This window comes from Leuresthes tenuis, unplaced genomic scaffold, assembly GCF_036924035.1.
Source record: "Leuresthes tenuis unplaced genomic scaffold, fLeuTen1.0.hap1 SCAF_22, whole genome shotgun sequence".
NCBI lineage: Eukaryota > Metazoa > Chordata > Actinopteri > Atheriniformes > Atherinopsidae > Leuresthes > Leuresthes tenuis.
Window position 1 is genome coordinate 906,922 of NW_027325376.1, and position 26,661 is coordinate 933,582.

Consider the following 26,661-nt stretch of genomic DNA (forward strand, 5'->3'; position numbering starts at 1 on the left):
CCCACTTAATCCAACTGGAAAGTCGGGTTTGAAAAACATATCCGGACATTGTTCAACTGAAAAAGTATAAAAAGTATATAAAGTATGAAAGTATAACCCGAACATTATTTCATGTTAAATGAAACCTGGCGTGCTCGACCTCCTGCGTCTGTGGCGGCGCCATCGCTCCCTCCCGTCTGAGGCGTTTGAAAAGACGAGGAAACACAAAAAGCTTCTAAACTTTATTTCATCATGAGCTTCTTTACAAGATTCAACAAACTCAGCTCTCCTTCCTGTAATCTAAAATATAAACAATGCAATTAATGACGAGTCTTCACCACGAAGAGCATCTGCGGCGGCGGGGGGGCGTGGCTTGATCAGGGGGTGGGGCTAAGTTAGGGTGCTGATGGGTTCCAGTATCAGAACTCATTCAGTTTGAGGAGGTATGAAGGAAGAGTCTGCGGTGGACGATGGTCAGCGAGAAATCCTCTGATTGGCTGGTTTTGTAGAGGGGGCGGAGTCTGACACCTGGGGGGTGAAGTAGGACAGCTTTAGACTTTAGCTTTAAACAGCTTCTATGAGCGATGCTAAGGAGGGAGGTGCTGAGCCCGACCTTCACCTCACTCACCTGAGCGCCTCGCCCAGAGAAGATGGTGGTCAGTCCGTTTTTGGCGGGAACGTGTCGGAGGGAACGCCTCCGGGACTCCTTCAGCTCCGAGAGCAGCTCGGGGCTGGAGAGGGACAGGTGAGCTGGACACGAGACAAGCAAACCAATCAGATCTTCAGATGATCTTCAGCAAACCAATCAGATCTTCAGATGTTCCATTTCATCCAAATATGCAGCTTCTGAGGCCCTACAGAGCGCCTCCAACAGAGCTCGCCGCTTTCAGCGCCTCCAACAGAGCTCGCCGCTTTCAGCGCCTCCAACAGAGCTCGCCGCTTTAAGCGCCTTCAACAGAGCTCGCCGCTTTAAGCGCCTCCAACAGAGCTCGCATCATGTTGTGTTCAAAAGGTTAACTTTAAAATAGTATTTTTCATAAATGAGGAATCCCTCAGGGCTCCATTTTAGGTCCTTTTATTCTTTAAAAGCAGTTTTTTAAAGATTATCAGAGAAATATCAGCAAACAAAGCAGCTTCAAACCTTTAGTTTTAAGTTACTTGGCCCTTTAAATGTTCCAGCTTACCTCGCTCGGTGTTGGGAGACGGCGAGGAGGAAGAGGCGGGGCTACAGGACGAGGAAGAGGAGGAGGAAGTGGGGCTGAAGGGGGACGGTAGAGGGGAGGAGGGGGGGGCAGCAACACTGGAGTCGCTGTGAAACTGAAATCTGCTCCGACACTCTGCAAAGAAGATGAGACAGATGAAAGGTGTCTGACCCCCCCGGTCCAGTCTGACCCCCGAGGTCCAGTCTGACCCCCCCAGGTCCAGTCTGACCCCTGGGGTCAAAGTCCAGTCTGACCCCCCGGGTCCAGTCTGACCCCCCGGTCCAGTCTGACCCCCCAGGTCCAGTCTGACCCCTGGGGTCAAAGTCCAGTCTGACCCCCCCGGTCCAGTCTGACCCCCGAGGTCCAGCCTGACCCCTGGGGTCAAAGTCCAGTCTGACCCCCCCGGGTCCAGTCTGACCCCCGAGGTCCAGTCTGACCCCCCCGGGTCCAGTCTGACCCCCGAGGTCCAGCCTGACCCCTGGGGTCAAAGTCCAGTCTGACCCCCTGGGTCCAGTCTGACCCCCCGGGTCCAGTCTGACCCCCCGGTCCAGTCTGACCCCCGAGGTCCAGCCTGACCCCTGGGGTCAAAGTCCAGTCTGACCCCCCGGTCCAGTCTGACCCCCTGGGTCCAGTCTGACCCCCTGGGTCCAGTCTGACCCCCCGGGTCCAGTCTGACCCCCCGGTCCAGTCTGACCCCCCGGGTCCAGTCTGACCCCCCCGGTTCTGGCCTCCACTCTGGAGGGTTTGACACACCTCAGAGATTAAGCAGGTTCTCACCTTTCAGAAACTCAGCCTGCAGCTCTGGACTCTGCAGAGACAGACGAGGCGATGAGGAGGCGAGGAGCTGAGGGTTCGGATCAGCCGGTACCGAGGAGGCGAGGAGCTGAGGGTTCGGATCAGCCGGTACCGAGGAGGCGAGGAGCTGAGGGTTCGGATCAGCCGGTACCGAGGAGGCGAGGAGCTGAGGGTTCGGATCAGCCGGTACCGAGGAGGCGAGGAGCTGAGGGTTCGGATCAGCCGGTACCGAGGAGGCGGCTGCTGAGGAGGACTCCATGATGGCGCCTGCAGAGGGAGGAGTTTTACAGAGATTTAACCGGAGTTTAGAAACACGTTTTGGACTCAAACAAACGAAGAGGAAACCTGTTTCCAGCTATTCTTAAAGTTCTGGGAGCCTCTTTGGCAGCTTCCTGTCAGCCCCAGATGTTCTGGTGGGTCGGTGCAGGTGTTGCACACCTGGTGGTCAGGTTGTCTCATTCAGGTTCTGTCAGACCCAGATGTTCTGGTGGGTCGGTGCAGGTGTTGCACACCTGGTGGTCAGGTTGTCTCATTCAGGTTCTGTCAGACCCAGATGTTCTGGTGGGTCGGTGCAGGTGTTGCACACCTGGTGGTCAGGTTGTGTCATTCAGGTTCCGTCAGACCCAGATGTTCTGGTGGGTCGGTGCAGGTGTTGCACACCTGGTGGTCAGGTTGTCTCATTCAGGTTCCGTCAGACCCAGATGTTCTGGTGGGTCGGTGCAGGTGTTGCACACCTGGTGGTCAGGTTGTCTCATTCAGGTTCCGTCAGACCCAGATGTTCTGGTGGGTCGGTGCAGGTGTTGCACACCTGGTGGTCAGGTTGTCTCATTCAGGTTCTGTCAGACCCAGATGTTCTGGTGGGTCTGTGCAGGTGTTGCACACCTGGTGGTCAGGTTGTCTCATTCAGGTTCTGTCAGACCCAGATGTTCTGGTGGGTCGGTGCAGGTGTTGCACACCTGGTGGTCAGGTTGTCTCATTCAGGTTCTGTCAGACCCAGATGTTCTGGTGGGTCGGTGCAGGTGTTGCACACCTGGTGGTCAGGTTGTCTCATTCAGGTTCTGTCAGACCCAGATGTTCTGGTGGGTCGGTGCAGGTGTTGCACACCTGGTGGTCAGGTTGTCTCATTCAGGTTCTGTCAGACCCAGATGTTCTGGTGGGTCGGTGCAGGTGTTGCACACCTGGTGGTCAGGTTGTCTCATTCAGGTTCTGTCAGACCCAGATGTTCTGGTGGGTCGGTGCAGCTGTTGCACACCTGGTGGTCAGGTTGTCTCATTCAGGTTCTGTCAGACCCAGATGTTCTGGTGGGTCGGTGCAGGTGTTGCACACCTGGTGGTCAGGTTGTCTCATTCAGGTTCTGTCAGACCCAGATGTTCTGGTGGGTCGGTGCAGGTGTTGCACACCTGGTGGTCAGGTTGTCTCATTCAGGTTCTGTCAGACCCAGATGTTCTGGTGGGTCGGTGCAGGTGTTGCACACCTGGTGGTCAGGTTGTCTCATTCAGGTTCTGTCAGACCCAGATGTTCTGGTGGGTCTGTGCAGGTGGGTCGGTGCAGGTGTTGCACACCTGGTGGTCAGGTTGTCTCATTCAGGTTCTGTCAGACCCAGATGTTCTGGTGGGTCGGTGCAGGTGTTGCACACCTGGTGGTCAGGTTGTGTCATTCAGGTTCCGTCAGACCCAGATGTTCTGGTGGGTCGGTGCAGGTGTTGCACACCTGGTGGTCAGGTTGTCTCATTCAGGTTCCGTCAGACCCAGATGTTCTGGTGGGTCGGTGCAGGTGTTGCACACCTGGTGGTCAGGTTGTCTCATTCAGGTTCTGTCAGACCCAGATGTTCTGGTGGGTCTCGGTCAGACTCCTGAAGTCTTGGCTTTGTTTCAGTCCTCATGGAGGTGAAGAGATTAAACGGACCAGAACCAGAGGATGCTGAATAAAACTAAATATTTGTGGATTTTACAGTAACTGCTAAAACTTTTAGAAAGATTTAAAAGATGGTAAAAGTTAGTCTGATTTAACATTGACCGAGGAGACTGTTGCACACGTGCACAGTCTCCTCGTGCACGCTCTCCTCGTGCACGCTCTCCTCGTGCACGGGGAACCGTTGGCCCGGTCTCTGCGTAGCCTGAGCCTGTCCACAGCATGAAGCTGCCACCGCCGTGCTTCACTGCAGGAACGTCAGCAGAGCAGCTGGACTGTCTGGAGATCAGGAAAAAACTCACCAGGAGTCTGACACCCGTACAGAACCTGGTACAGAACCTGGTACAGAACCTGGTACCTGGTACACAACCTGGTACCTGGTACCTGGTACAGAACCTGGTACAGAACCTGGTACAGAACCTGGTACACAACCTGGTACCTGGTACAGAACCTGGTACAGAACCTGGTACCCGGTACAGAACCTGGTACACAACCTGGTACCCGGTACAGAACCTGGTACACAACCTGGTACCGGGTACAGAACCTGGTACCTGGTACACAACCTGGTACAGAACCTGGTACAGAACCTGGTACCTGGTACAGAACCTGGTACCTGGTACCTGGTACAGAACCTGGTACCTGGTACACAACCTGGTACAGAACCTGGTACCCGGTACCTGGTACACAACCTGGTACCGGGTACAGAACCTGGTACCTGGTACACAACCTGGTACAGAACCTGGTACAGAACCTGGTACCTGGTACACAACCTGGTACAGAACCTGGTACCTGGTACAGAACCTGGTACAGAACCTGGTACCTGGTACCTGGTACAGAACCTGGTACCTGGTACCTGGTACAGAACCTGGTACCTGGTACAGAACCTGGTACACAACCTGGTACCTGGTACAGAACCTGGTACCTGGTACACAACCTGGTACAGAACCTGGTACCCGGTACCTGGTACACAACCTGGTACCTGGTACCTGGTACAGAACCTGGTACAGAACCTGGTACAGAACCTGGTACCTGGTACACAACCTGGTACCTGGTACAGAACCTGGTACCTGGTACACAACCTGGTACAGAACCTGGTACCCGGTACCTGGTACACAACCTGGTACCGGGTACAGAACCTGGTACCTGGTACACAACCTGGTACAGAACCTGGTACCTGGTACAGAACCTGGTACAGAACCTGGTACAGAACCTGGTACCTGGTACCTGGTACAGAACCTGGTACCTGGTACAGAACCTGGTACCTGGTACCTGGTACAGAACCTGGTACCTGGTACACAACCTGGTACAGAACCTGGTACAGAACCTGGTACAGAACCTGGTACCTGGTACACAACCTGGTACCTGGTACCTGGTACAGAACCTGGTACAGAACCTGGTACAGAACCTGGTACACAACCTGGTACCTGGTACAGAACCTGGTACAGAACCTGGTACCCGGTACAGAACCTGGTACACAACCTGGTACCCGGTACAGAACCTGGTACACAACCTGGTACCGGGTACAGAACCTGGTACCTGGTACACAACCTGGTACAGAACCTGGTACAGAACCTGGTACCTGGTACAGAACCTGGTACCTGGTACCTGGTACAGAACCTGGTACCTGGTACACAACCTGGTACAGAACCTGGTACCCGGTACCTGGTACACAACCTGGTACCGGGTACAGAACCTGGTACCTGGTACACAACCTGGTACAGAACCTGGTACAGAACCTGGTACCTGGTACACAACCTGGTACAGAACCTGGTACCTGGTACAGAACCTGGTACAGAACCTGGTACCTGGTACCTGGTACAGAACCTGGTACCTGGTACCTGGTACAGAACCTGGTACCTGGTACCTGGTACAGAACCTGGTACACAACCTGGTACCTGGTACAGAACCTGGTACCTGGTACACAACCTGGTACAGAACCTGGTACCCGGTACCTGGTACACAACCTGGTACCTGGTACCTGGTACAGAACCTGGTACAGAACCTGGTACAGAACCTGGTACCTGGTACACAACCTGGTACCTGGTACAGAACCTGGTACCTGGTACACAACCTGGTACAGAACCTGGTACCCGGTACCTGGTACCGGGTACAGAACCTGGTACCTGGTACACAACCTGGTACAGAACCTGGTACCTGGTACAGAACCTGGTACAGAACCTGGTACAGAACCTGGTACCTGGTACCTGGTACAGAACCTGGTACCTGGTACAGAACCTGGTACCTGGTACCTGGTACAGAACCTGGTACCTGGTACACAACCTGGTACAGAACCTGGTACAGAACCTGGTACCTGGTACAGAACCTGGTACAGAACCTGGTACAGAACCTGGTACCTGGTACAGAACCTAGTACCTGGTACAGAACCTGGTACCTGGTACAGAACCTGGTACAGAACCTAGTACCTGGTACAGAACCTGGTACCTGGTACAGAACCTAGTACAGAACCTGGTACCTGGTACAGAACCTAGTACCTGGTACAGAACCTGGTACAGAACCTGGTACCTGGTACCTGGTACAGAACCTGGTACCTGGTACAGAACCTGGTACCTGGTACAGAACCTGTGCTTCATGGCACCGGTGCGGCACACAAACAGAACCTAAGACCTACAGCAACATGTTCTGATCTCTGCCGGTTCCAGACTTTAGGGAAGGTTTGACAGCACCAGCCGGTTCCCCACAGCTCCGTGGCGGACTGGAAGTTCTGTTCATGTAATCGTTCTTCTAACCGACTGTAAATCAGATTTATTCCTTTAAAATCTAAAGCAGAACCTTTAAACCAGCGTCACACAGTTTATATCCGGGCCAGAACCTCTGAGGTCACCCGGGTCATTAAACAGTCCAAGTTCTCCAGCCTCCAGTTAACCCAGATTTAATCTCACAACAACCCGATGACGCTAAGCTGTAACTGTCGACACCAGAGGATCAGAACCAGTTAAACCCGGCTAACCCCCAGTGGGTGGACTGTCTGAGGACGGACTGAAGCTGACCTCAGATCAGAGGAAACGCCACCTCCCAGTTCTCCCAGTTTGTACTCACTGACTGGTGCGAGCGACCGCGGCTCCTCGGCTGGCGGCGGCGGCTGAGTGACGGCGTCCTACGGGACAAAGTGCTGCTCTGCCACTCGGTGTCAAACCTTCACTCATGTAAAACACACACAACTCAAAAGTCCACATTAATTATTGACATGTCTTTATGAGACTGTTACCATGGATACCAGGAATGGAAAAAAGAAAGAGTCTGTGGACTTTTACCCTCCTTCACACCCACAGAGAGGTCAGAGATCCACACATGAAACACTGTTATTCAAGCTGTTTGTCCTCACAAAGCTGGCAACTAATACAAGTAAACACACGAGCTTTACTGCTGGATGTGGAAAACGTGCACGTATGGAAAATGTGCACGTATGGAAAATGTGCACGTATGGAAAATGTGCACGTATGGAAAATGTGCACGTATGTCACCAGTGGAAAACGTGCACGTATGTCACCAGTGGAAAACGTGCACGTATGTCACCAGTGGAAAACGTGCACGTATGTCACCAGTGAAAAACGTGCACGTATGTCACCAGTGAAAAACGTGCACGTATGTCACCAGTGAAAAACGTGCACGTATGTCACCAGTGGAAAACGTGCACGTATGTCACCAGTGGAAAACGTGCACGTATGTCACCAGTGGAAAACGTGCACGTATGTCACCAGTGGAAAACGTGCACGTATGTCACCAGTGGAAACGACTGTAGATTAAAACGATTCAAATTAACATTTTAATCTGAATTAGATTAAATCGAGTTTATAAAACCGGACCAGAATCAAAGATGATGCAGCTGGGTTTGAATCCCTCCTGGGTGGAAACACTCGGCTGGGTTTGAATCCCTCCTGGGTGGAAACACTCGGCTGGGTTTGAATCCCTCCTGCAGGGAAACACTCGGCTGGGTTTGAATCCCTCCTGCAGGGAAACACTCGGCTGGGTTTGAATCCCTCCTGCAGGGAAACACTCGGCTGGGTTTGAATCCCTCCTGCAGGGAAACACTCGGCTGGGTTTGAATCCCTCCTGGGTGGAAACACTCGGCTGGGTTTGAATCCCTCCTGCAGGGAAACACTCGGCTGGGTTTGAATCCCTCCTGGGTGGAAACACTCGGCTGGGTTTGAATCCCTCCTCCAGGGAAACACTCGGCTGGGTTTGAATCCCTCCTGCACGGAAACACTCGGCTGGGTTTGAATCCCTCCTGCAGGGAAACACTCGGCTGGGTTTGAATCCCTCCTGCAGGGAAACACTCGGCTGGGTTTGAATCCCTCCTGCAGGGAAACACTCGGCTGGGTTTGAATCCCTCCTGCAGGGAAACACTCGGCTGGGTTTGAATCCCTCCTGGGTGGAAACACTCGGCTGGGTTTGAATCCCTCCTGCAGGGAAACACTCGGCTGGGTTTGAATCCCTCCTCCAGGGAAACACTCGGCTGGGTTTGAATCCCTCCTGGGTGGAAACACTCGGCTGGGTTTGAATCCCTCCTGGGTGGAAACACTCGGCTGGGTTTGAATCCCTCCTGCAGGGAAACACTCGGCTGGGTTTGAATCCCTCCTGCAGGGAAACACTCGGCTGGGTTTGAATCCCTCCTGCAGGGAAACACTCGGCTGGGTTTGAATCCCTCCTGGGTGGAAACACTCGGCTGGGTTTGAATCCCTCCTGCATGGAAACACTCGGCTGGGTTTGAATCCCTCCTGCAGGGAAACACTCGGCTGGGTTTGAATCCCTCCTGGGTGGAAACACTCGGCTGGGTTTGAATCCCTCCTGGGTGGAAACACTCGGCTGGGTTTGAATCCCTCCTGCAGGGAAACACTCGGCTGGGTTTGAATCCCTCCTGCAGGGAAACACTCGGCTGGGTTTGAATCCCTCCTGCAGGGAAACACTCGGCTGGGTTTGAATCCCTCCTGCAGGGAAACACTCGGCTGGGTTTGAATCCCTCCTGCAGGGAAACACTCGGCTGGGTTTGAATCCCTCCTGCAGGGAAACACTCGGCTGGGTTTGAATCCCTCCTCCAGGGAAACACTCGGCTGGGTTTGAATCCCTCCTGCAGGGAAACACTCGGCTGGGTTTGAATCCCTCCTGCAGGGAAACACTCGGCTGGGTTTGAATCCCTCCTGCAGGGAAACACTCGGCTGGGTTTGAATCCCTCCTGCAGGGAAACACTCGGCTGGGTTTGAATCCCTCCTGCAGGGAAACACTCGGCTGGGTTTGAATCCCTCCTCCAGGGAAACACTCGGCTGGGTTTGAATCCCTCCTCCAGGGAAACACTCGGCTGGGTTTGAATCCCTCCTGCGTGGAAACACTCGGCTGGGTTTGAATCCCTCCTGCAGGGAAACACTCGGCTGGGTTTGAATCCCTCCTCCAGGGAAACACTCGGCTGGGTTTGAATCCCTCCTCCAGGGAAACACTCGGCTGGGTTTGAATCCCTCCTCCAGGGAAATACTCGGCTGGGTTTGAATCCCTCCTCCAGGGAAACACTCGGCTGGGTTTGAATCCCTCCTCCAGGGAAACACTCGGCTGGGTTTGAATCCCTCCTCCAGGGAAACACTCGGCTGGGTTTGAATCCCTCCTCCAGGGAAACACTCGGCTGGGTTTGAATCCCTCCTGCGTGGAAACACTCGGCTGGGTTTGAATCCCTCCTCCAGGGAAACACTCGGCTGGGTTTGAATCCCTCCTCCAGGGAAACACTCGGCTGGGTTTGAATCCCTCCTGGGTGGAAACACTCGGCTGGGTTTGAATCCCTCCTCCAGGGAAACACTCGGCTGGGTTTGAATCCCTCCTGCAGGGAAACACTCGGCTGGGTTTGAATCCCTCCTGCAGGGAAACACTCGGCTGGGTTTGAATCCCTCCTGCAGGGAAACACTCGGCTGGGTTTGAATCCCTCCTGCAGGGAAACACTCGGCTGGGTTTGAATCCCTCCTGCAGGGAAACACTCGGCTGGGTTTGAATCCCTCCTGCAGGGAAACACTCGGCTGGGTTTGAATCCCTCCTCCAGGGAAACACTCGGCTGGGTTTGAATCCCTCCTGCGTGGAAACACTCGGCTGGGTTTGAATCCCTCCTGCAGGGAAACACTCGGCTGGGTTTGAATCCCTCCTGCAGGGAAACACTCTGGACTCAGATTCCCATTAAAGTAGCTTACAGACGGCGCCTGTGCAGTGAATTCAGCTGGACTTACATGGACCGTGATCTCCCACAGAGGAGGTTAGAAGCAGCACTCAGACATACCTGAACTGTTAAAGGTCATTTAATCTGTAAAGTTCATTTACATTACAGGTAAAAATGTGTTTTACATCAGAAGATAATTCATCAACAAACAGGTTACAGGAACATGAGCTCAGAATCAGTTCAGCAGTGAGAATACAACATAAACAAGTCCACCTGCACAGGTGTGTGTGTGTTTGTATCCACCTGCACAGGTGTGTGTGTGTTTGTATCCACCTGTACAGGTGTGTGTGTGTGTTTGTATCCACCTGTACAGGTGTGTGTGTGTTTGTATCCACCTGCACAGGTGTGTGTGTGTGTTTGTATCCACCTGTAAAGGTGTGTGTGTGTTTGTATCCACCTGTACAGGTGTGTGTGTGTTTGTATCCACCTGTACAGGTGTGTGTGTTATGTCCACCTGTACAGGTGTGTGTGTGTTTGTATCCACCTGTACAGGTGTGTGTGTGTTTGTATCCACCTGCACAGGTGTGTGTGTGTTTGTATCCACCTGTACAGGTGTGTGTGTGTGTTTGTATCCACCTGTAAAGGTGTGTGTGTGTGTTTGTATCCACCTGTACAGGTGTGTGTGTTCCACAGTTTAAAGCCAGTCTTTCTGTAAACCTCTGAGCTTTATTGGCCAAAGCGTCCTGACCAGGACAAACAGGTGATGACCCGGTGCCTCCTCTGTCACCATGGAGACGAAACGGTGGCAGTTAGAGTGTCCACTTCAAACACCTGCAGAGACGGAAAGAACGATTTGTTTTGACGTGTTCTCATAATGTTCCACAGGTGTGTGACCGGCTCCACACACCTGGATCCAGGTAAGTCATCCTGTCAGAAACCCCCCTGACAGGTGTGTGCGTTTACCTGGTCTCTCTGTGAGTGCACAGACACTTGGTGCTGCAGTAGCGCCCCCCACAGGTGGTGCAGGTGTAGTGTGACGGGAACCCACACACGCAGCAAAAGTGACGGGGGGGCAGCGAGGAGGGCGAGGCCGCCGCTGACAGGTAGTTGGGCTCCGGTTTCTCTGCCAGGTTCTACCAATCAGAGAGCAGAGGTCAGCTGACTCTCAGCCAGTCAGGGAGCAGCAGCAGGCGTGGAACTCACCTCCTCCTCCAGCAGCGTGGTGAAGTTCTTCCTGAATCGCTGCTTGAAGTGGTCGCCCCTCGTCTTCCTCTTCTTCTTCTCTGCTGACAGACGCAGCGTGGACAGAAAGGTTCAGCACAGACACGAGGACGGCGTTCAGACAAAGAGGAATCCGAGTCTCACCTGGTTCTTCTGTCTCACTGAAGGCAGGCAGGCGGGCCGTGGGCCCGGGGGGAGGGAGCGAGGACAGAGGGTCGTCCTGCAGACACAGAGCAGCAGAATCAGAAACTACACGCTCTCATTGGGTGCTGAGCTGTCACTCACAGTGTAGCCCCGCCCCAACGCCAACCAGCACCCTAAAGCCGAGTTTATGCTTCTCCACACGTTGCTGCAGTTCACCGCCATGCCTCTGGGGGGCGTGGCTGCGTGTTTGTGTGGTTTCAGGTTACAGCCGAATCCTTTCCCTCCGGTCACAGTTAACAACAGTAACCAACGGCAACCGAGGTGGAGCAGCTGTATTTGCAGCTGGAGCTCATCAATACTGAAGAACAAATGCTTAAAGTGCAAATGTTGAAGCAGGCGACAGAGAAGACGTTTGTGGGGGGGTCTGTAGGCCGAGGCTGAACGGGTGAATTTACAGCCTGGATGAACAAAATGTCCACCTTCTTCGCCGTGTGCAGCCAATAAGAGCGGAAACTGCCAGAAATTACGTTCTGAGCCGACCAATCACAGCCCACGTCTACGCGACATGTCGTGAGGATTTTGTGGAGGCGGAGGGGTCAACGTGGACGGCGTAGCTACGCCATCGAAATGACGGAGAAGCATAAACGTTTGTTGCCCCTGATTGTTTACCTCTGTTTAATGTTTCAGAGAGGTTACCGTCACCAAGGGTTACCGTCACCAGGGGTTACCGTCACCAGGGGTTACCGTCACCAGGGGTTACCGTCACCAGGGGTTACCGTCACCAAGGGTTCAGTACCTGGAAGTTGTCTTTCTCCAGAGCTTCCAGCTGCCGGGTCAGTCTCCTCTGACGGGTCGCTTCATCCAGAACCCTGCGCTGACCCGCCTCCACCCGGGCTGCCGGGCGCGCGCACACACGCACACACACACACACACACAGAGTCAGTCTGAACGTCTACATTTCATCCTGTGACTCAAGCCAAACTAAAATCTCACATTTTAACATTTGGCCCCGTTTACTCGTTAACTTCAGCATGATTGAACATTTTCTGTCAGTTTGTCAAATGTTTGGACGTTGAGTTAAAAACGGCTGCCTGCTGGCGCCTAAAAACACTTCAATAAAGCAATTTGTTCCGCTGAAAAGAATAAAAAGTAAGGGTTTATTCTAAATAAAAATAGCCTTTTGTATGAAGTATGTATAAGCCGAATATTCCATTATTTTACAGAAATCATTAAAAAGTTGATTTTTTTTTACAAACAGCATTGATATCGTTCGGAAATTCGGAATTCCGTTTAATTTCAACGTTTCTGCAGTGAAACACGGAGCGGCGACGGCAGAGCGGAGAAAAGAGACCCCGGAGGAGCGGCCGAAGCGTCTTTACACCTCATACCGTCCGATGTCCCTCACACACAGGTGTGACCGGGAGCAGGCTCGCGTTTTATTCAGTAATCTGCTTAAAATCAACCGAAACGTACCAGAGGTTTTCTTCTCCAGCACCATATTGTCTGATCGGCGTTTGTACGGCGGCCGCTGAGGTCAAACCAGACGGGGCGCGTATAACACAACCGCAGCCCGCGTTTTAACTCCGGTTAAATGTAAATGTAATTTATTTATACAGCCCTTTACAACAATCCATTTCGGTGTACCAAAGTGCTTTACATCAGATAATAAATAAAGAAAAGAATACGTACAAAACAATAAAATAACAGTAAAAGCAATAAAATCAAATACAGTAACATTGAATAAGATAATATAAAAGAGTCACCATACTACTGGGTATTAAAAACCATCTGAAATAAATATGTTTTTAGCCTAGATTTAAAGAGGCCGATTTAAGGGCAGATTAAATGATTAATGTAATTGAAATGATACATTCGACAGATCATTGTGATTTAAAGTGGTGCTGCTGAGGCTTTTTTTGCGTCTGAACATTATCATGAGAGCATGTTTGCCACCTGGTGGTAAAACTACAGCAACAAACAGATGAAACGTCTCTTCCATGAATACCTGAAATCAAATCTTTCTCTTACCTTTGACTGGATGGGAATGAATGAAACGGTGACACAATAACTGGAATAAAATAACTTTCAACAATCTTGAGCTTTACAGCAGATTTTCAAGTTTCCTCCTGAACCATCAAGATTTCAATCTAAATCATTTAAATTTAATACTAAATTTACTGAAAATTCATAAAGTCTTGAAGGATTTTATAACCCCGCTCCACCCCCCCCTACACACACAAACAGTCCAGTTTCTTCATAAAACTTTATTCAGTCCGTCTTTAACAAATAATTTAATGCCATTTGTACAAAGCCAGAGAGCTGATTCTTCGTATAAACAGAGGACTGCAGATGTCAGCTGGAAACCTCACCAACACTAAAATATGGAGTTAAATCCTACGACGAGATGACGGTTTCACACTCGACTGTCAGCGATGAAAGAAAAACATAAAGAAATACATTTAAAAAACAAACTATACCATGGAGAATGAAATCTTAAAAGGCCTTTAGTGTTTCCCCTGTAACAGTTTAAAAATACCACAAAGTGGAGTCTTATCAGACTGAAGCTTCTCCTGATGCTCATCAGAACTCATTCACTCATTGGTTCACATTCACTGTTTAAATAAAAAAGACCTCACACTCACAACCGAGCCATCTGATTGGTCAGGAAGCAGCTGATGTCATGGTAACCCATGAGGTGAGGCGTCTGTGTGGTTAGATTTGATTTAAAACCGGAACGTTTTGGGTAAAAATTAAATTCGACATGCAGAGAAAACTCTGCAAAACCGGAAGAAAAGGAAGCAGAGCGCGTCCAAACAGCTGATGGTTAACACACACATTATGGAGTGTGTTCTGCTTGCATAGTTCAGGGTAACATGTGAAGGCAACACGGTGACAGAAGGGTTTAACACCTGAAGGAGACTCAATGCCCAGCAACAATGCCTTCAAGACCTCATGTGAGACATGTTTTTATGACGCCCGCTCGTCTGAAGTTCTGAAAGAAAAAAGGCAAATAAAGTGACGCTTGTTCTGAAATGTCAACGATGATGCGTTCAGGGTCCTCGTTCCCACACGTTGCACACACACTGAAATGATATAAAACCCGTTCTAAGACGATGCATTCAAGGTCATGACATCTCAGTCTGTGACTACACACACTCACACACGCACACATGCACACACTCGTGTGTTTATGGATCCACGAAGGACACCATGATGTATCTGGTGCCTTTGGTGGTGGGCAGGCCCTCGTGGTAGTGCGTCAGGCGGCCCGGGTGCATGAAGGACCAGCCCTTCCTGGGAGACTCCACCTTACAGTCGTAGCGCAGGAACCTGCAGCCTCCACCCTGTAGGTGACACATGCAGACAGACAGATGTTTACAGCTGTTACCAGCTCCACTCTTTTGAAGCATCCTGCCTGAAAAAACGTATAATTATAACATGAGCGTAAACGGTTTGACTTCCGGTTGAATGACTGAATCAGCTCAGCGGAGGCTGTACCTCGTAGTCGATGCCCTTGCTGTTCAGGGCGATGTTGATGGTGAAGGTGGAGGAATCGTGATGCGGCCGCAGTGATGGCTGCTCGTCAGGGCGGTAACGCACAACAAAGTTCATGATGGCCTGAGCCTGCGCATGAACGAGAAACATGATTTGTAACATCTGTCATGAAAGACACTGAGCAAAGAAAGTCTTTAAGTTGAAAGTTCTCAAACATAAAGTAAAAGTATGAGTGTGAAACAATTCCAAACCTGAGTGTGAAGTGTGTATGATATAGTCCAATAAGAAGCACCTGGTCTGGACTGTACCACGCGTAAGGGTCTGGACTGTACCATATGGAAGGGTCTGGACTGTACCATATGAAAGGGTCTGAACTGTACCATATGGAAGGGTCTGGACTGTACCATGTGTAAGGGTCTGGACTGTACCATGTGTAAGGGTCTGGACTGTACCATATGGAAGGGTCTGGACTGTACCATATGGAAGGGTCTGGACTGGACCCCGTGTAAGGGTCTGAACTGCACTACGCGTAAGGGTCTGGACTGTACCCTGTGTAAGGGTCTGGACTGTACCATATGGAAGGGTCTGGACTGTACCATATGGAAGGGTCTGGACTGTACCATGTGTAAGGGTCTGGACTGTACCATATGGAAGGGTCTGGACTGTACCATGTGTAAGGGTCTGGACTGTACCATGTGTAAGGGTCTGGACTGTACCATATGGAAGGGTCTGGACTGTACCATATGGAAGGGTCTGGACTGGACCCCGTGTAAGGGTCTGAACTGCACTACGCGTAAGGGTCTGGACTGTACCACGCGTAAGGGTCTGGACTGTACCACGCGTAAGGGTCTGGACTGTACCACGCGTAAGGGTCTGGCCTGTACCACGCGTAAGGGTCTGGACTGTACTACGTGTAAGGGTCTGGACTGTACCCCGTGTAAGGGTCTGGACTGTACCCCGTGTAAGGGTCTGGACTGTACCCCGTGTAAGGGTCTGGCCTGTACCCCGCGTAAGGGTCTGGACTGTACCCCGTGTAAGGGTCTGGACTGTACCACGCGTAAGGGTCTGGACTCTACCACGTGGAAGGGTCTGGACTGTACCCCGCGTAAGGGTCTGAACTGTACTACGCGTAAGGGTCTGGACTGTACCTTGGGGTAGTATCCAGGGTAGAGCTTCTCGGTGACGGGGACGATGTACTCTTTGAGGAATTTGAGCCACTCCTTTTCGAAGCCGATCTGGTTCATGTGGGTGTCCACAGTCGGGACGTTTTCATAACCGCCAGCGAGACGCTCATCCTGATGGAACACAGAAAACCCAACTTTTACCTCCTGGCACTCTTCTTTGTCTGTCTGTTGCAGACAATCTGAATGTGACGCACCTTGTGGTTTCCTCCAGACCACTCGCCATGGTCCTCCATGGTCTCAACCAGGTGATCACACATCTTTTCAGAGAAAGCTGGGAACCAGTACACATCTGGACAGGGCTGAAAACACACAGTCCAGATTTCCATTAAACCACAGATGGAACAGATGTCCTGAGCTCAGTATATTCATATGGATTGTTCCGTGTTGGATAGATTTACCTGTTCCACAAAGTTCTTCTCATCCTCAAAGATCCTGGAGTAGTTCTCGTGGATGTACTTCTCCTTCCAGTCCTGCAGACACACACACAGAAACACTCAGTCCGAGCTTTACTCCATCACCTGTTGGTGTAAGTCGCACTGACCACAGGGTTATCGAAGATCTGCCACATGTCCGGGTGCAGCCTGGACGTGTTGAAGTTGGTAGAGGCCACCAGGCGACCGAATTCATCGCGGTTGGACACATACATGAAGATTCCCTGTGGACACAAATGTAGGTTATACTCTTCTGGTCTGGAACAAAGAGTTAAAACTAGAATTATAAGTTTCTCAAAGAGACCGAACGCGGACCCACAAACATCAGAGGTGTCATTAGACATGTTTCTGAGCTCTGCCTGAGGTGTATGAGACAGAATATACCTGTTTACAGGGTGGAGACTTGTGCTAAACTCCGCCCCTTTGAAGAGGTCAGCAGCTACTCTGGCATGCAAAGCCGTCTTCATCTGTCCATGAGTGGGACAGACGCTTAACAGCAGAGGTGGCGTCAACTTAAGAAGTGATGTACTTTCATAATGAAAATAAGAACCGCTCGTTAAATGAAGACCTTTGAAACAAAGGGGAACTAAATAAATACCTATAGGAAGAAGGAGTTTTACACTTCAGACGCCCTGATATATGCTCCCAGGAACAGGAAGAAGGAGTTTTACACTTCAGACGCCCTGATATATGCTCCCAGGAACAGGAAGGAGTTTTACGCTTCAGACGCCCTGATATATGCTCCCAGGAACAGGAAGAAGGAGTTTTACACTTCAGACGCCCTGATATATGCTCCCAGGAGCAGGAAGAAGGAGTTTTACACTTCAGACGCCCTGATATCTGCTCCCAGGAGCAGGAAGAAGGAGTTTTACACTTCAGATGCCCTGATATATGCTCCCAGGAACAGGAAGAAGGAGTTTTACACTTCAGACGCCCTGATATATGCTCCCAGGAACAGGAAGGAGTTTTACGCTTCAGACGCCCTGATATATGCTCCCAGGAACAGGAAGAAGGAGTTTTACACTTCAGACGCCCTGATATATGCTCCCAGGAGCAGGAAGAAGGAGTTTTACACTTCAGACGCCCTGATATAAGCTCCCAGGAACAGGAAGAAGGAGTTTTACACTTCAGACGCCCTGATATCTGCTCCCAGGAGCAGGAAGAAGGAGTTTTACACTTCAGACGCCCTGATATATGCTCCCAGGAGCAGGAAGAAGGAGTTTTACACTTCAGACGCCCTGATATAAGCTCCCAGGAGCAGGAAGAAGGAGTTTTACACCTCAGACGCCCTGATATATGCTCCCAGGAGCAGGAAGAAGGAGTTTTACACTTCAGACGCCCTGATATATGCTCCCAGGAACAGGAAGGAGTTTTACGCTTCAGACGCCCTGATATATGCTCCCAGGAACAGGAAGGAGTTTTACACTTCAGACGCCCTGATATATGCTCCCAGGAGCAGGAAGAAGGAGTTTTACACTTCAGACGCCCTGATATACGCTCCTAGGAGCAGGAAGAAGGAGTTTTACACTTCAGACGCCCTGATATATGCTCCCAGGAGCAGGAAGAAGGAGTTTTACGCTTCAGACGCCCTGATATATGCTCCCAGGAGCAGGAAGGAGGAGTTTTACACTCTAGACGCCCTGATATATGCTCCCAGGAGCAGGAAGAAGGAGTTTTACACTTCAGACGCCCTGATATATGCTCCCAGGAGCAGGAAGAAGGAGTTTTACACTTCAGACGCCCTGATATATGCTCCCAGGAGCAGGAAGAAGGAGTTTTACACTTCAGACGCCCTGATATATGCTCCCAGGAACAGGAAGAAGGAGTTTTACACTTCAGACGCCCTGATATACGCTCCTAGGAGCAGGAAGAAGGAGTTTTACACTTCAGACGCCCTGATATATGCTCCCAGGAGCAGGAAGAAGGAGTTTTACGCTTCAGACGCCCTGATATATGCTCCCAGGAGCAGGAAGGAGGAGTTTTACACTCTAGACGCCCTGATATATGCTCCCAGGAGCAGGAAGAAGGAGTTTTACACTTCAGACGCCCTGATATATGCTCCCAGGAGCAGGAAGAAGGAGTTTTACACTTCAGACGCCCTGATATATGCTCCCAGGAGCAGGAAGAAGGAGTTTTACACTTCAGATGCCCTGATATCTGCTCCCAGGAACAGGAAGAAGGAGTTTTACACTTCAGACGCCCTGATATATGCTCCCAGGAGCAGGAAGAAGGAGTTTTACACTTCAGACGCCCTGATATATGCTCCCAGGAACAGGAAGAAGGAGTTTTACACTTCAGACGCCCTGATATATGCTCCCAGGAACAGGAAGGAGTTTTACGCTTCAGACGCCCTGATATATGCTCCCAGGAGCAGGAAGAAGGAGTTTTACACTTCAGACGCCCTGATATATGCTCCCAGGAACAGGAAGAAGGAGTTTTACACTTCAGACGCCCTGATATATGCTCCCAGGAACAGGAAGAAGGAGTTTTACACTTCAGACGCCCTGATATATGCTCCCAGGAACAGGAAGAAGGAGTTTTACACTTCAGACGCCCTGATATATGCTCCCAGGAGCAGGAAGAAGGAGTTTTACACTTCAGACGCCCTGATATATGCTCCCAGGAACAGGAAGAAGGAGTTTTACACTTCAGACGCCCTGATATATGCTCCCAGGAGCAGGAAGAAGGAGTTTTACACTTCAGACGCCCTGATATATGCTCCCAGGAACAGGAAGAAGGAGTTTTACACTTCAGACGCCCTGATATATGCTCCCAGGAGCAGGAAGAAGGAGTTTTACACTTCAGACGCCCTGATATATGCTCCCAGGAACAGGAAGAAGGAGTTTTACACTTCAGACGCCCTGATATATGCTCCCAGGAGCAGGAAGAAGGAGTTTTACACTTCAGACGCCCTGATATATGCTCCCAGGAGCAGGAAGAAGGAGTTTTACACTTCAGACGCCCTGATATCTGCTCCCAGGAGCAGGAAGAAGGAGTTTTACACTTCAGACGCCCTGATATATGCTCCCAGGAACAGGAAGAAGGAGTTTTACACTTCAGACGCCCTGATATATGCTCCCAGGAGCAGGAAGAAGGAGTTTTACACTTCAGACGCCCTGATATATGCTCCCAGGAGCAGGAAGAAGGAGTTTTACACTTCAGACGCCCTGATATATGCTCCCAGGAACAGGAAGGAGTTTTACACTTCAGACGCCCTGATATATGCTCCCAGGAACAGGAAGAAGGGAGTTTGCACAATATGGAAGCTTTAATACAGTTTCTCATGGGGACTGGGTAATGTAGTGGTATGATTGCCACCTTTCATGTAGGTGACCCGGGTTCAAATACCCTGCCTGAAAGGTATTACCACCCAGGGGTCCTCAGAGAAGACCGCCTTACCCCACTCGCCTCCCAGTGTGAGTCGCTTTGGATAAAAGCGTCTGCCACATGCATAAAAACATAAAACAGTCCCTGAAGTTCACTATGACTCAGCAGTAAAATCCACAGATTTAAAGCTAAATGTAAACACATCCACCATCACGTACCTGGTCCCGGATGCTGCTGCAGAACACCATGTCCGGGTCCATGCCCTCGTTCACGTACAGGCTCACCTGGGACAGTTTGGACCGCAGCACGCTGCCTTTGATCAGGTACGTCTGAGTGAGGTAGGGCACGTTCCACAGACCTCTGCGTGCACGTGCACACACACACACACGCACGCACACACACACACACACACACACACACACACACACACACACACACACACACACACACACACACACACACACACACACACACACACACACACACACACACACACACACACCTGAGGGTTAGAAAGGTGAGCCGCAGGTGTGTGTGAGTCTTATGAGCTGCAGGTGTGTGTGAGTCTTATGAGCTGCAGGTGTGTGTGAGTCTTATGAGCTGCAGGTGTGTGTGTGAGTCTTATGAGCTGCAGGTGTGTGTGTGAGTCTTATGAGCTGCAGGTGTGTGTGTGAGTCTTATGAGCTGCAGGTGTGTGTGAGTCTTATGAGCTGCAGGTGTGTGTGTGTGAGTCTTATGAGCTGCAGGTGTGTGTGTGTGTGAGTCTTATGAGCTGCAGGTGTGTGTGAGTCTTATGAGCTGCAGGTGTGTGTGTGAGTCTTATGAGCCGCAGGTGTGTGTGAGACTTATGAGCCGCAGGTGTGTGTGTGAGTCTTATGAGCTGCAGGTGTGTGTGAGTCTTATGAGCTGCAGGTGTGTGTGTGAGTCTTATGAGCTGCAGGTGTGTGTGTGAGTCTTATGAGCTGCAGGTGTGTGTGTGTGTGAGTCTTATGAGCTGCAGGTGTGTGTGAGACTTATGAGCCGCAGGTGTGTGTGAGTCTTATGAGCTGCAGGTGTGTGTGAGTCTTATGAGCTGCAGGTGTGTGTGAGTCTTATGAGCTGCAGGTGTGTGTGTGAGTCTTATGAGCTGCAGGTGTGTGTGTGTGTGAGTCTTATGAGCTGCAGGTGTGTGTGTGTGTGAGTCTTATGAGCTGCAGGTGTGTGTGTGAGTCTTATGAGCTGCAGGTGTGTGTGAGTCTTATGAGCTGCAGGTGTGTGTGTGAGTCTTATGAGCTGCAGGTGTGTGTGAGTCTTATGAGCTGCAGGTGTGTGTGTGAGTCTTATGAGCTGCAGGTGTGTGTGAGTCTTATGAGCTGCAGGTGTGTGTGAGTCTTATGAGCTGCAGGTGTGTGTGTGTGAGTCTTATGAGCTGCAGGTGTGTGTGTGAGTCTTATGAGCTGCAGGTGTGTGTGAGTCTTATGAGCTGCAGGTGTGTGTGAGTCTTATGAGCTGCAGGTGTGTGTGAGTCTTATGAGCTGCAGGTGTGTGTGTGAGTCTTATGAGCTGCAGGTGTGTGTGAGTCTTATGAGCTGCAGGTGTGTGTGTGTGAGTCTTATGAGCTGCAGGTGTGTGTGAGTCTTATGAGCTGCAGGTGTGTGTGTGTGAGTCTTATGAGCTGCAGGTGTGTGTGTGAGTCTTATGAGCCGCAGGTGTGTGTGTGAGTCTTATGAGCTGCAGGTGTGTGTGAGTCTTATGAGCTGCAGGTGTGTGTGTGTGAGTCTTATGAGCTGCAGGTGTGTGTGTGTGTGAGTCTTATGAGCTGCAGGTGTGTGTGAGTCTTATGAGCTGCAGGTGTGTGTGTGAGTCTTATGAGCTGCAGGTGTGTGTGTGAGTCTTATGAGCTGCAGGTGTGTGTGTGTGAGTCTTATGAGCCGCAGGTGTGTGTGTGAGTCTTATGAGCCGCAGGTGTGTGTGTGAGTCTTATGAGCTGCAGGTGTGTGTGAGTCTTATGAGCTGCAGGTGTGTGTGTGTGAGTCTTATGAGCTGCAGGTGTGTGTGAGTCTTATGAGCTGCAGGTGTGTGTGTGAGTCTTATGAGCTGCAGGTGTGTGTGTGAGTCTTATGAGCTGCAGGTGTGTGTGTGAGTCTTATGAGCTGCAGGTGTGTGTGTGAGTCTTATGAGCTGCAGGTGTGTGTGTGTGAGTCTTATGAGCCGCAGGTGTGTGTGTGAGTCTTATGAGCTGCAGGTGTGTGTGTGTGAGTCTTATGAGCTGCAGGTGTGTGTGTGAGTCTTATGAGCTGCAGGTGTGTGTGTGTGAGTCTTATGAGCCGCAGGTGTGTGTGTGAGTCTTATGAGCTGCAGGTGTGTGTGTGTGAGTCTTATGAGCTGCAGGTGTGTGTGTGAGTCTTATGAGCCGCAGGTGTGTGTGTGAGTCTTATGAGCCGCAGGTGTGTGTGAGTCTTATGAGCTGCAGGTGTGTGTGTGAGTCTTATGAGCTGCAGGTGTGTGTGTGAGTCTTATGAGCTGCAGGTGTGTGTGAGTCTTATGAGCTGCAGGTGTGTGTGTGAGTCTTATGAGCTGCAGGTGTGTGTGAGTCTTATGAGCTGCAGGTGTGTGTGTGAGTCTTATGAGCTGCAGGTGTGTGTGTGTGAGTCTTATGAGCCGCAGGTGTGTGTGTGAGTCTTATGAGCTGCAGGTGTGTGTGTGTGAGTCTTATGAGCTGCAGGTGTGTGTGAGTCTTATGAGCTGCAGGTGTGTGTGTGAGTCTTATGAGCTGCAGGTGTGTGTGTGAGTCTTATGAGCTGCAGGTGTGTGTGTGTGAGTCTTATGAGCCGCAGGTGTGTGTGTGAGTCTTATGAGCTGCAGGTGTGTGTGTGAGTCTTATGAGCCGCAGGTGTGTGTGTGAGTCTTATGAGCTGCAGGTGTGTGTGAGTCTTATGAGCTGCAGGTGTGTGTGTGTGAGTCTTATGAGCTGCAGGTGTGTGTGAGTCTTATGAGCTGCAGGTGTGTGTGTGAGTCTTATGAGCTGCAGGTGTGTGTGTGAGTCTTATGAGCCGCAGGTGTGTGTGTGAGTCTTATGAGCTGCAGGTGTGTGTGAGTCTTATGAGCTGCAGGTGTGTGTGAGTCTTATGAGCTGCAGGTGTGTGTGTGTGAGTCTTATGAGCTGCAGGTGTGTGTGTGTGAGTCTTATGAGCTGCAGGTGTGTGTGTGTGAGTCTTATGAGCTGCAGGTGTGTGTGTGAGTCTTATGAGCTGCAGGTGTGTGTGTGAGTCTTATGAGCCGCAGGTGTGTGTGTGAGTCTTATGAGCTGCAGGTGTGTGTGAGTCTTATGAGCTGCAGGTGTGTGTGAGTCTTATGAGCTGCAGGTGTGTGTGTGAGTCTTATGAGCTGCAGGTGTGTGTGTGTGTGAGTCTTATGAGCTGCAGGTGTGTGTGAGACTTATGAGCCGCAGGTGTGTGTGTGAGTCTTATGAGCTGCAGGTGTGTGTGTGAGTCTTATGAGCCGCAGGTGTGTGTGTGAGTCTTATGAGCTGCAGGTGTGTGTGAGTCTTATGAGCTGCAGGTGTGTGTGTGTGTGAGTCTTATGAGCTGCAGGTGTGTGTGAGTCTTATGAGCTGCAGGTGTGTGTGTGTGAGTCTTATGAGCTGCAGGTGTGTGTGTGAGTCTTATGAGCTGCAGGTGTGTGTGAGTCTTATGAGCTGCAGGTGTGTGTGAGTCTTATGAGCTGCAGGTGTGTGTGAGTCTTATGAGCTGCAGGTGTGTGTGAGTCTTATGAGCTGCAGGTGTGTGTGTGAGTCTTATGAGCCGCAGGTGTGTGTGTGTGTGAGTCTTATGAGCTGCAGGTGTGTGTGTGTGTGAGTCTTATGAGCTGCAGGTGTGTGTGTGTGTGAGTCTTATGAGCTGCAGGTGTGTGTGAGTCTTATGAGCTGCAGGTGTGTGTGAGTCTTATGAGCTGCAGGTGTGTGTGTGAGTCTTATGAGCTGCAGGTGTGTGTGTGAGTCTTATGAGCCGCAGGTGTGTGTGTGAGTCTTATGAGCCGCAGGTGTGTGTGTGAGTCTTATGAGCTGCAGGTGTGTGTGTGAGTCTTATGAGCTGCAGGTGTGTGTGAGTCTTATGAGCTGCAGGTGTGTGTGAGTCTTATGAGCCGCAGGTGTGTGTGTGAGTCTTATGAGCTGCAGGTGTGTGTGTGAGTCTTATGAGCTGCAGGTGTGTGTGAGTCTTATGAGCTGCAGGTGTGTGTGAGTCTTATGAGCTGCAGGTGTGTGTGTGAGTCTTATGAGCTGCAGGTGTGTGTGTGTGAGTCTTATGAGCTGCAGGTGTGTGTGTGAGTCTTATGAGCTGCAGGTGTGTGTGAGTCTTATGAGCTGCAGGTGTGTGTGAGTCTTATGAGCTGCAGGTGTGTGTGTGAGTCTTATGAGCTGCAGGTGTGTGTGTGTGAGTCTTATGAGCTGCAGGTGTGTGTGTGTGAGTCTTATGAGCTGCAGGTGTGTGTGTGTGAGTCTTATGAGCTGCAGGTGTGTGTGAGACTTATGAGCCGCAGGTGTGTGTGTGAGTCTTATGAGCTGCAGGTGTGTGTGAGTCTTATGAGCTGCAGGTGTGTGTGAGACTTATGAGCCGCAGGTGTGTGTGTGAGTCTTATGAGCCGCAGGTGTGTGTGTGAGTCTTATGAGCCGCAGGTGTGTGTGTGAGTCTTATGAGCTGCAGGTGTGTGTGTGAGTCTTATGAGCTGCAGGTGTGTGTGAGTCTTATGAGCCGCAGGTGTGTGTGTGAGTCTTATGAGCTGCAGGTGTGTGTGAGTCTTATGAGCTGCAGGTGTGTGTGTGAGTCTTATGAGCTGCAGGTGTGTGTGTGTGAGTCTTATGAGCTGCAGGTGTGTGTGTGTGAGTCTTATGAGCTGCAGGTGTGTGTGAGTCTTATGAGCTGCAGGTGTGTGTGTGAGTCTTATGAGCTGCAGGTGTGTGTGAGTCTTATGAGCTGCAGGTGTGTGTGTGTGAGTCTTATGAGCTGCAGGTGTGTGTGAGTCTTATGAGCTGCAGGTGTGTGTGTGAGTCTTATGAGCTGCAGGTGTGTGTGTGTGAGTCTTATGAGCTGCAGGTGTGTGTGTGTGAGTCTTATGAGCTGCAGGTGTGTGTGTGTGAGTCTTATGAGCTGCAGGTGTGTGTGAGTCTTATGAGCTGCAGGTGTGTGTGTGAGTCTTATGAGCTGCAGGTGTGTGTGTGAGTCTTATGAGCCTGCAGGTGTGTGTGTGAGTCTTATGAGCCGCAGGTGTGTGTGTGAGTCTTATGAGCTGCAGGTGTGTGTGAGTCTTATGAGCTGCAGGTGTGTGTGTGAGTCTTATGAGCTGCAGGTGTGTGTGAGTCTTATGAGCTGCAGGTGTGTGTGAGTCTTATGAGCTGCAGGTGTGTGTGTGAGTCTTATGAGCTGCAGGTGTGTGTGTGTGAGTCTTATGAGCTGCAGGTGTGTGTGTGAGTCTTATGAGCTGCAGGTGTGTGTGTGTGAGTCTTATGAGCTGCAGGTGTGTGTGTGTCTTATGAGCTGCAGGTGTGTGTGTGAGTCTTATGAGCTGCAGGTGTGTGTGTGTGAGTCTTATGAGCTGCAGGTGTGTGTGTGAGTCTTATGAGCTGCAGGTGTGTGTGTGAGTCTTATGAGCTGCAGGTGTGTGTGTGAGTCTTATGAGCCGCAGGTGTGTGTGTGAGTCTTATGAGCTGCAGGTGTGTGTGTGAGTCTTATGAGCTGCAGGTGTGTGTGAGTCTTATGAGCTGCAGGTGTGTGTGTGAGTCTTATGAGCTGCAGGTGTGTGTGAGTCTTATGAGCTGCAGGTGTGTGTGAGTCTTATGAGCTGCAGGTGTGTGTGTGAGTCTTATGAGCTGCAGGTGTGTGTGTGTGAGTCTTATGAGCTGCAGGTGTGTGTGAGTCTTATGAGCTGCAGGTGTGTGTGTGTCTTATGAGCTGCAGGTGTGTGTGTGAGTCTTATGAGCTGCAGGTGTGTGTGTGTGAGTCTTATGAGCTGCAGGTGTGTGTGTGTGAGTCTTATGAGCTGCAGGTGTGTGTGTGTGAGTCTTATGAGCTGCAGGTGTGTGTGTGTGAGTCTTATGAGCTGCAGGTGTGTGTGTGAGTCTTATGAGCTGCAGGTGTGTGTGTGAGTCTTATGAGCTGCAGGTGTGTGTGAGTCTTATGAGCCGCAGGTGTGTGTGTGAGTCTTATGAGCTGCAGGTGTGTGTGAGTCTTATGAGCTGCAGGTGTGTGTGTGAGTCTTATGAGCTGCAGGTGTGTGTGAGTCTTATGAGCTGCAGGTGTGTGTGTGTGAGTCTTATGAGCTGCAGGTGTGTGTGAGTCTTATGAGCTGCAGGTGTGTGTGTGAGTCTTATGAGCTGCAGGTGTGTGTGTGTGAGTCTTATGAGCTGCAGGTGTGTGTGAGACTTATGAGCTGCAGGTGTGTGTGTGAGTCTTATGAGCTGCAGGTGTTGTGTGAGTCTTATGAGCTGCAGGTGTGTGTGAGTCTTATGAGCTGCAGGTGTGTGTGTGAGTCTTATGAGCTGCAGGTGTGTGTGTGAGTCTTATGAGCTGCAGGTGTGTGTGAGTCTTATGAGCTGCAGGTGTGTGTGTGAGTCTTATGAGCTGCAGGTGTGTGTGTGTGAGTCTTATGAGCTGCAGGTGTGTGTGTGTGAGTCTTATGAGCTGCAGGTGTGTGTGTGTGTCTTATGAGCTGCAGGTGTGTGTGAGTCTTATGAGCTGCAGGTGTGTGTGTGTGAGTCTTATGAGCTGCAGGTGTGTGTGTGAGTCTTATGAGCTGCAGGTGTGTGTGTGTGAGTCTTATGAGCTGCAGGTGTGTGTGTGTGAGTCTTA

The 26,661-nt window shown here is 50.9% G+C and overlaps 3 protein-coding genes and 1 long non-coding RNA gene across 6 annotated transcripts in view; 1 reads left to right on the plus strand and 3 right to left on the minus strand.

Moving 5' to 3' along the window:
* Positions 1-216: 216 nt before the first annotated feature.
* Positions 217-7,198, minus strand: LOC140281639 (uncharacterized). Of its 2 annotated transcripts, none has more exons than XM_072376142.1 (5): positions 6,945-7,198; positions 1,959-2,243; positions 1,164-1,316; positions 599-729; positions 217-507 (listed from the first exon to the last, which is right to left on the minus strand). In XM_072376142.1, exons 2-5 carry the CDS (start codon positions 2,233-2,235, stop codon positions 454-456), a joined length of 615 nt encoding a protein of 204 aa, XP_072232243.1. In that variant the 5' UTR covers positions 2,236-2,243; positions 6,945-7,198; the 3' UTR covers positions 217-453. The 2 variants fall into 2 exon arrangements, with proteins under 2 accessions (XP_072232243.1, XP_072232244.1); XM_072376143.1 differs by having other exon boundaries at positions 608-729; positions 6,945-7,191.
* Positions 7,199-10,309: 3,111 nt separating this feature from the next.
* On the plus strand, positions 10,310-10,803 carry LOC140281647 (uncharacterized). The gene is made up of 3 exons (XR_011909781.1): positions 10,310-10,563; positions 10,618-10,651; positions 10,712-10,803. It is a non-coding gene; the product is annotated as an uncharacterized lncRNA (long non-coding RNA).
* On the minus strand, positions 10,739-12,927 carry znhit1 (zinc finger, HIT-type containing 1). 2 transcript variants are annotated; one of them, XM_072376146.1, is made up of 6 exons: positions 12,874-12,927; positions 12,197-12,294; positions 11,401-11,476; positions 11,239-11,318; positions 10,999-11,168; positions 10,739-10,866 (listed from the first exon to the last, which is right to left on the minus strand). In XM_072376146.1, the coding sequence occupies exons 1-6, from the start codon at positions 12,896-12,898 to the stop codon at positions 10,845-10,847; spliced, it is 471 nt and encodes a 156-aa protein (XP_072232247.1). In that variant the 5' UTR covers positions 12,899-12,927; the 3' UTR covers positions 10,739-10,844. The 2 variants fall into 2 exon arrangements, with proteins under 2 accessions (XP_072232247.1, XP_072232246.1); XM_072376145.1 differs by having other exon boundaries at positions 11,239-11,321.
* A 719-nt stretch (positions 12,928-13,646) lies between these two features.
* plod3 (procollagen-lysine, 2-oxoglutarate 5-dioxygenase 3) overlaps positions 13,647-26,661 on the minus strand; it is a 34,801-nt gene continuing 21,786 nt past the window's right edge. Inside the window, exons 13-19 of the mRNA XM_072376130.1 lie at positions 20,056-20,197; positions 16,621-16,734; positions 16,478-16,549; positions 16,274-16,378; positions 16,044-16,190; positions 14,899-15,024; positions 13,647-14,744 (exon numbers count right to left, since the gene is read on the minus strand). Of these exons, the coding sequence (XP_072232231.1) occupies positions 14,589-14,744; positions 14,899-15,024; positions 16,044-16,190; positions 16,274-16,378; positions 16,478-16,549; positions 16,621-16,734; positions 20,056-20,197 (862 nt within the window). The 3' untranslated portion in view covers positions 13,647-14,588. The remainder of the gene's footprint in view (positions 14,745-14,898; positions 15,025-16,043; positions 16,191-16,273; positions 16,379-16,477; positions 16,550-16,620; positions 16,735-20,055; positions 20,198-26,661) is intronic.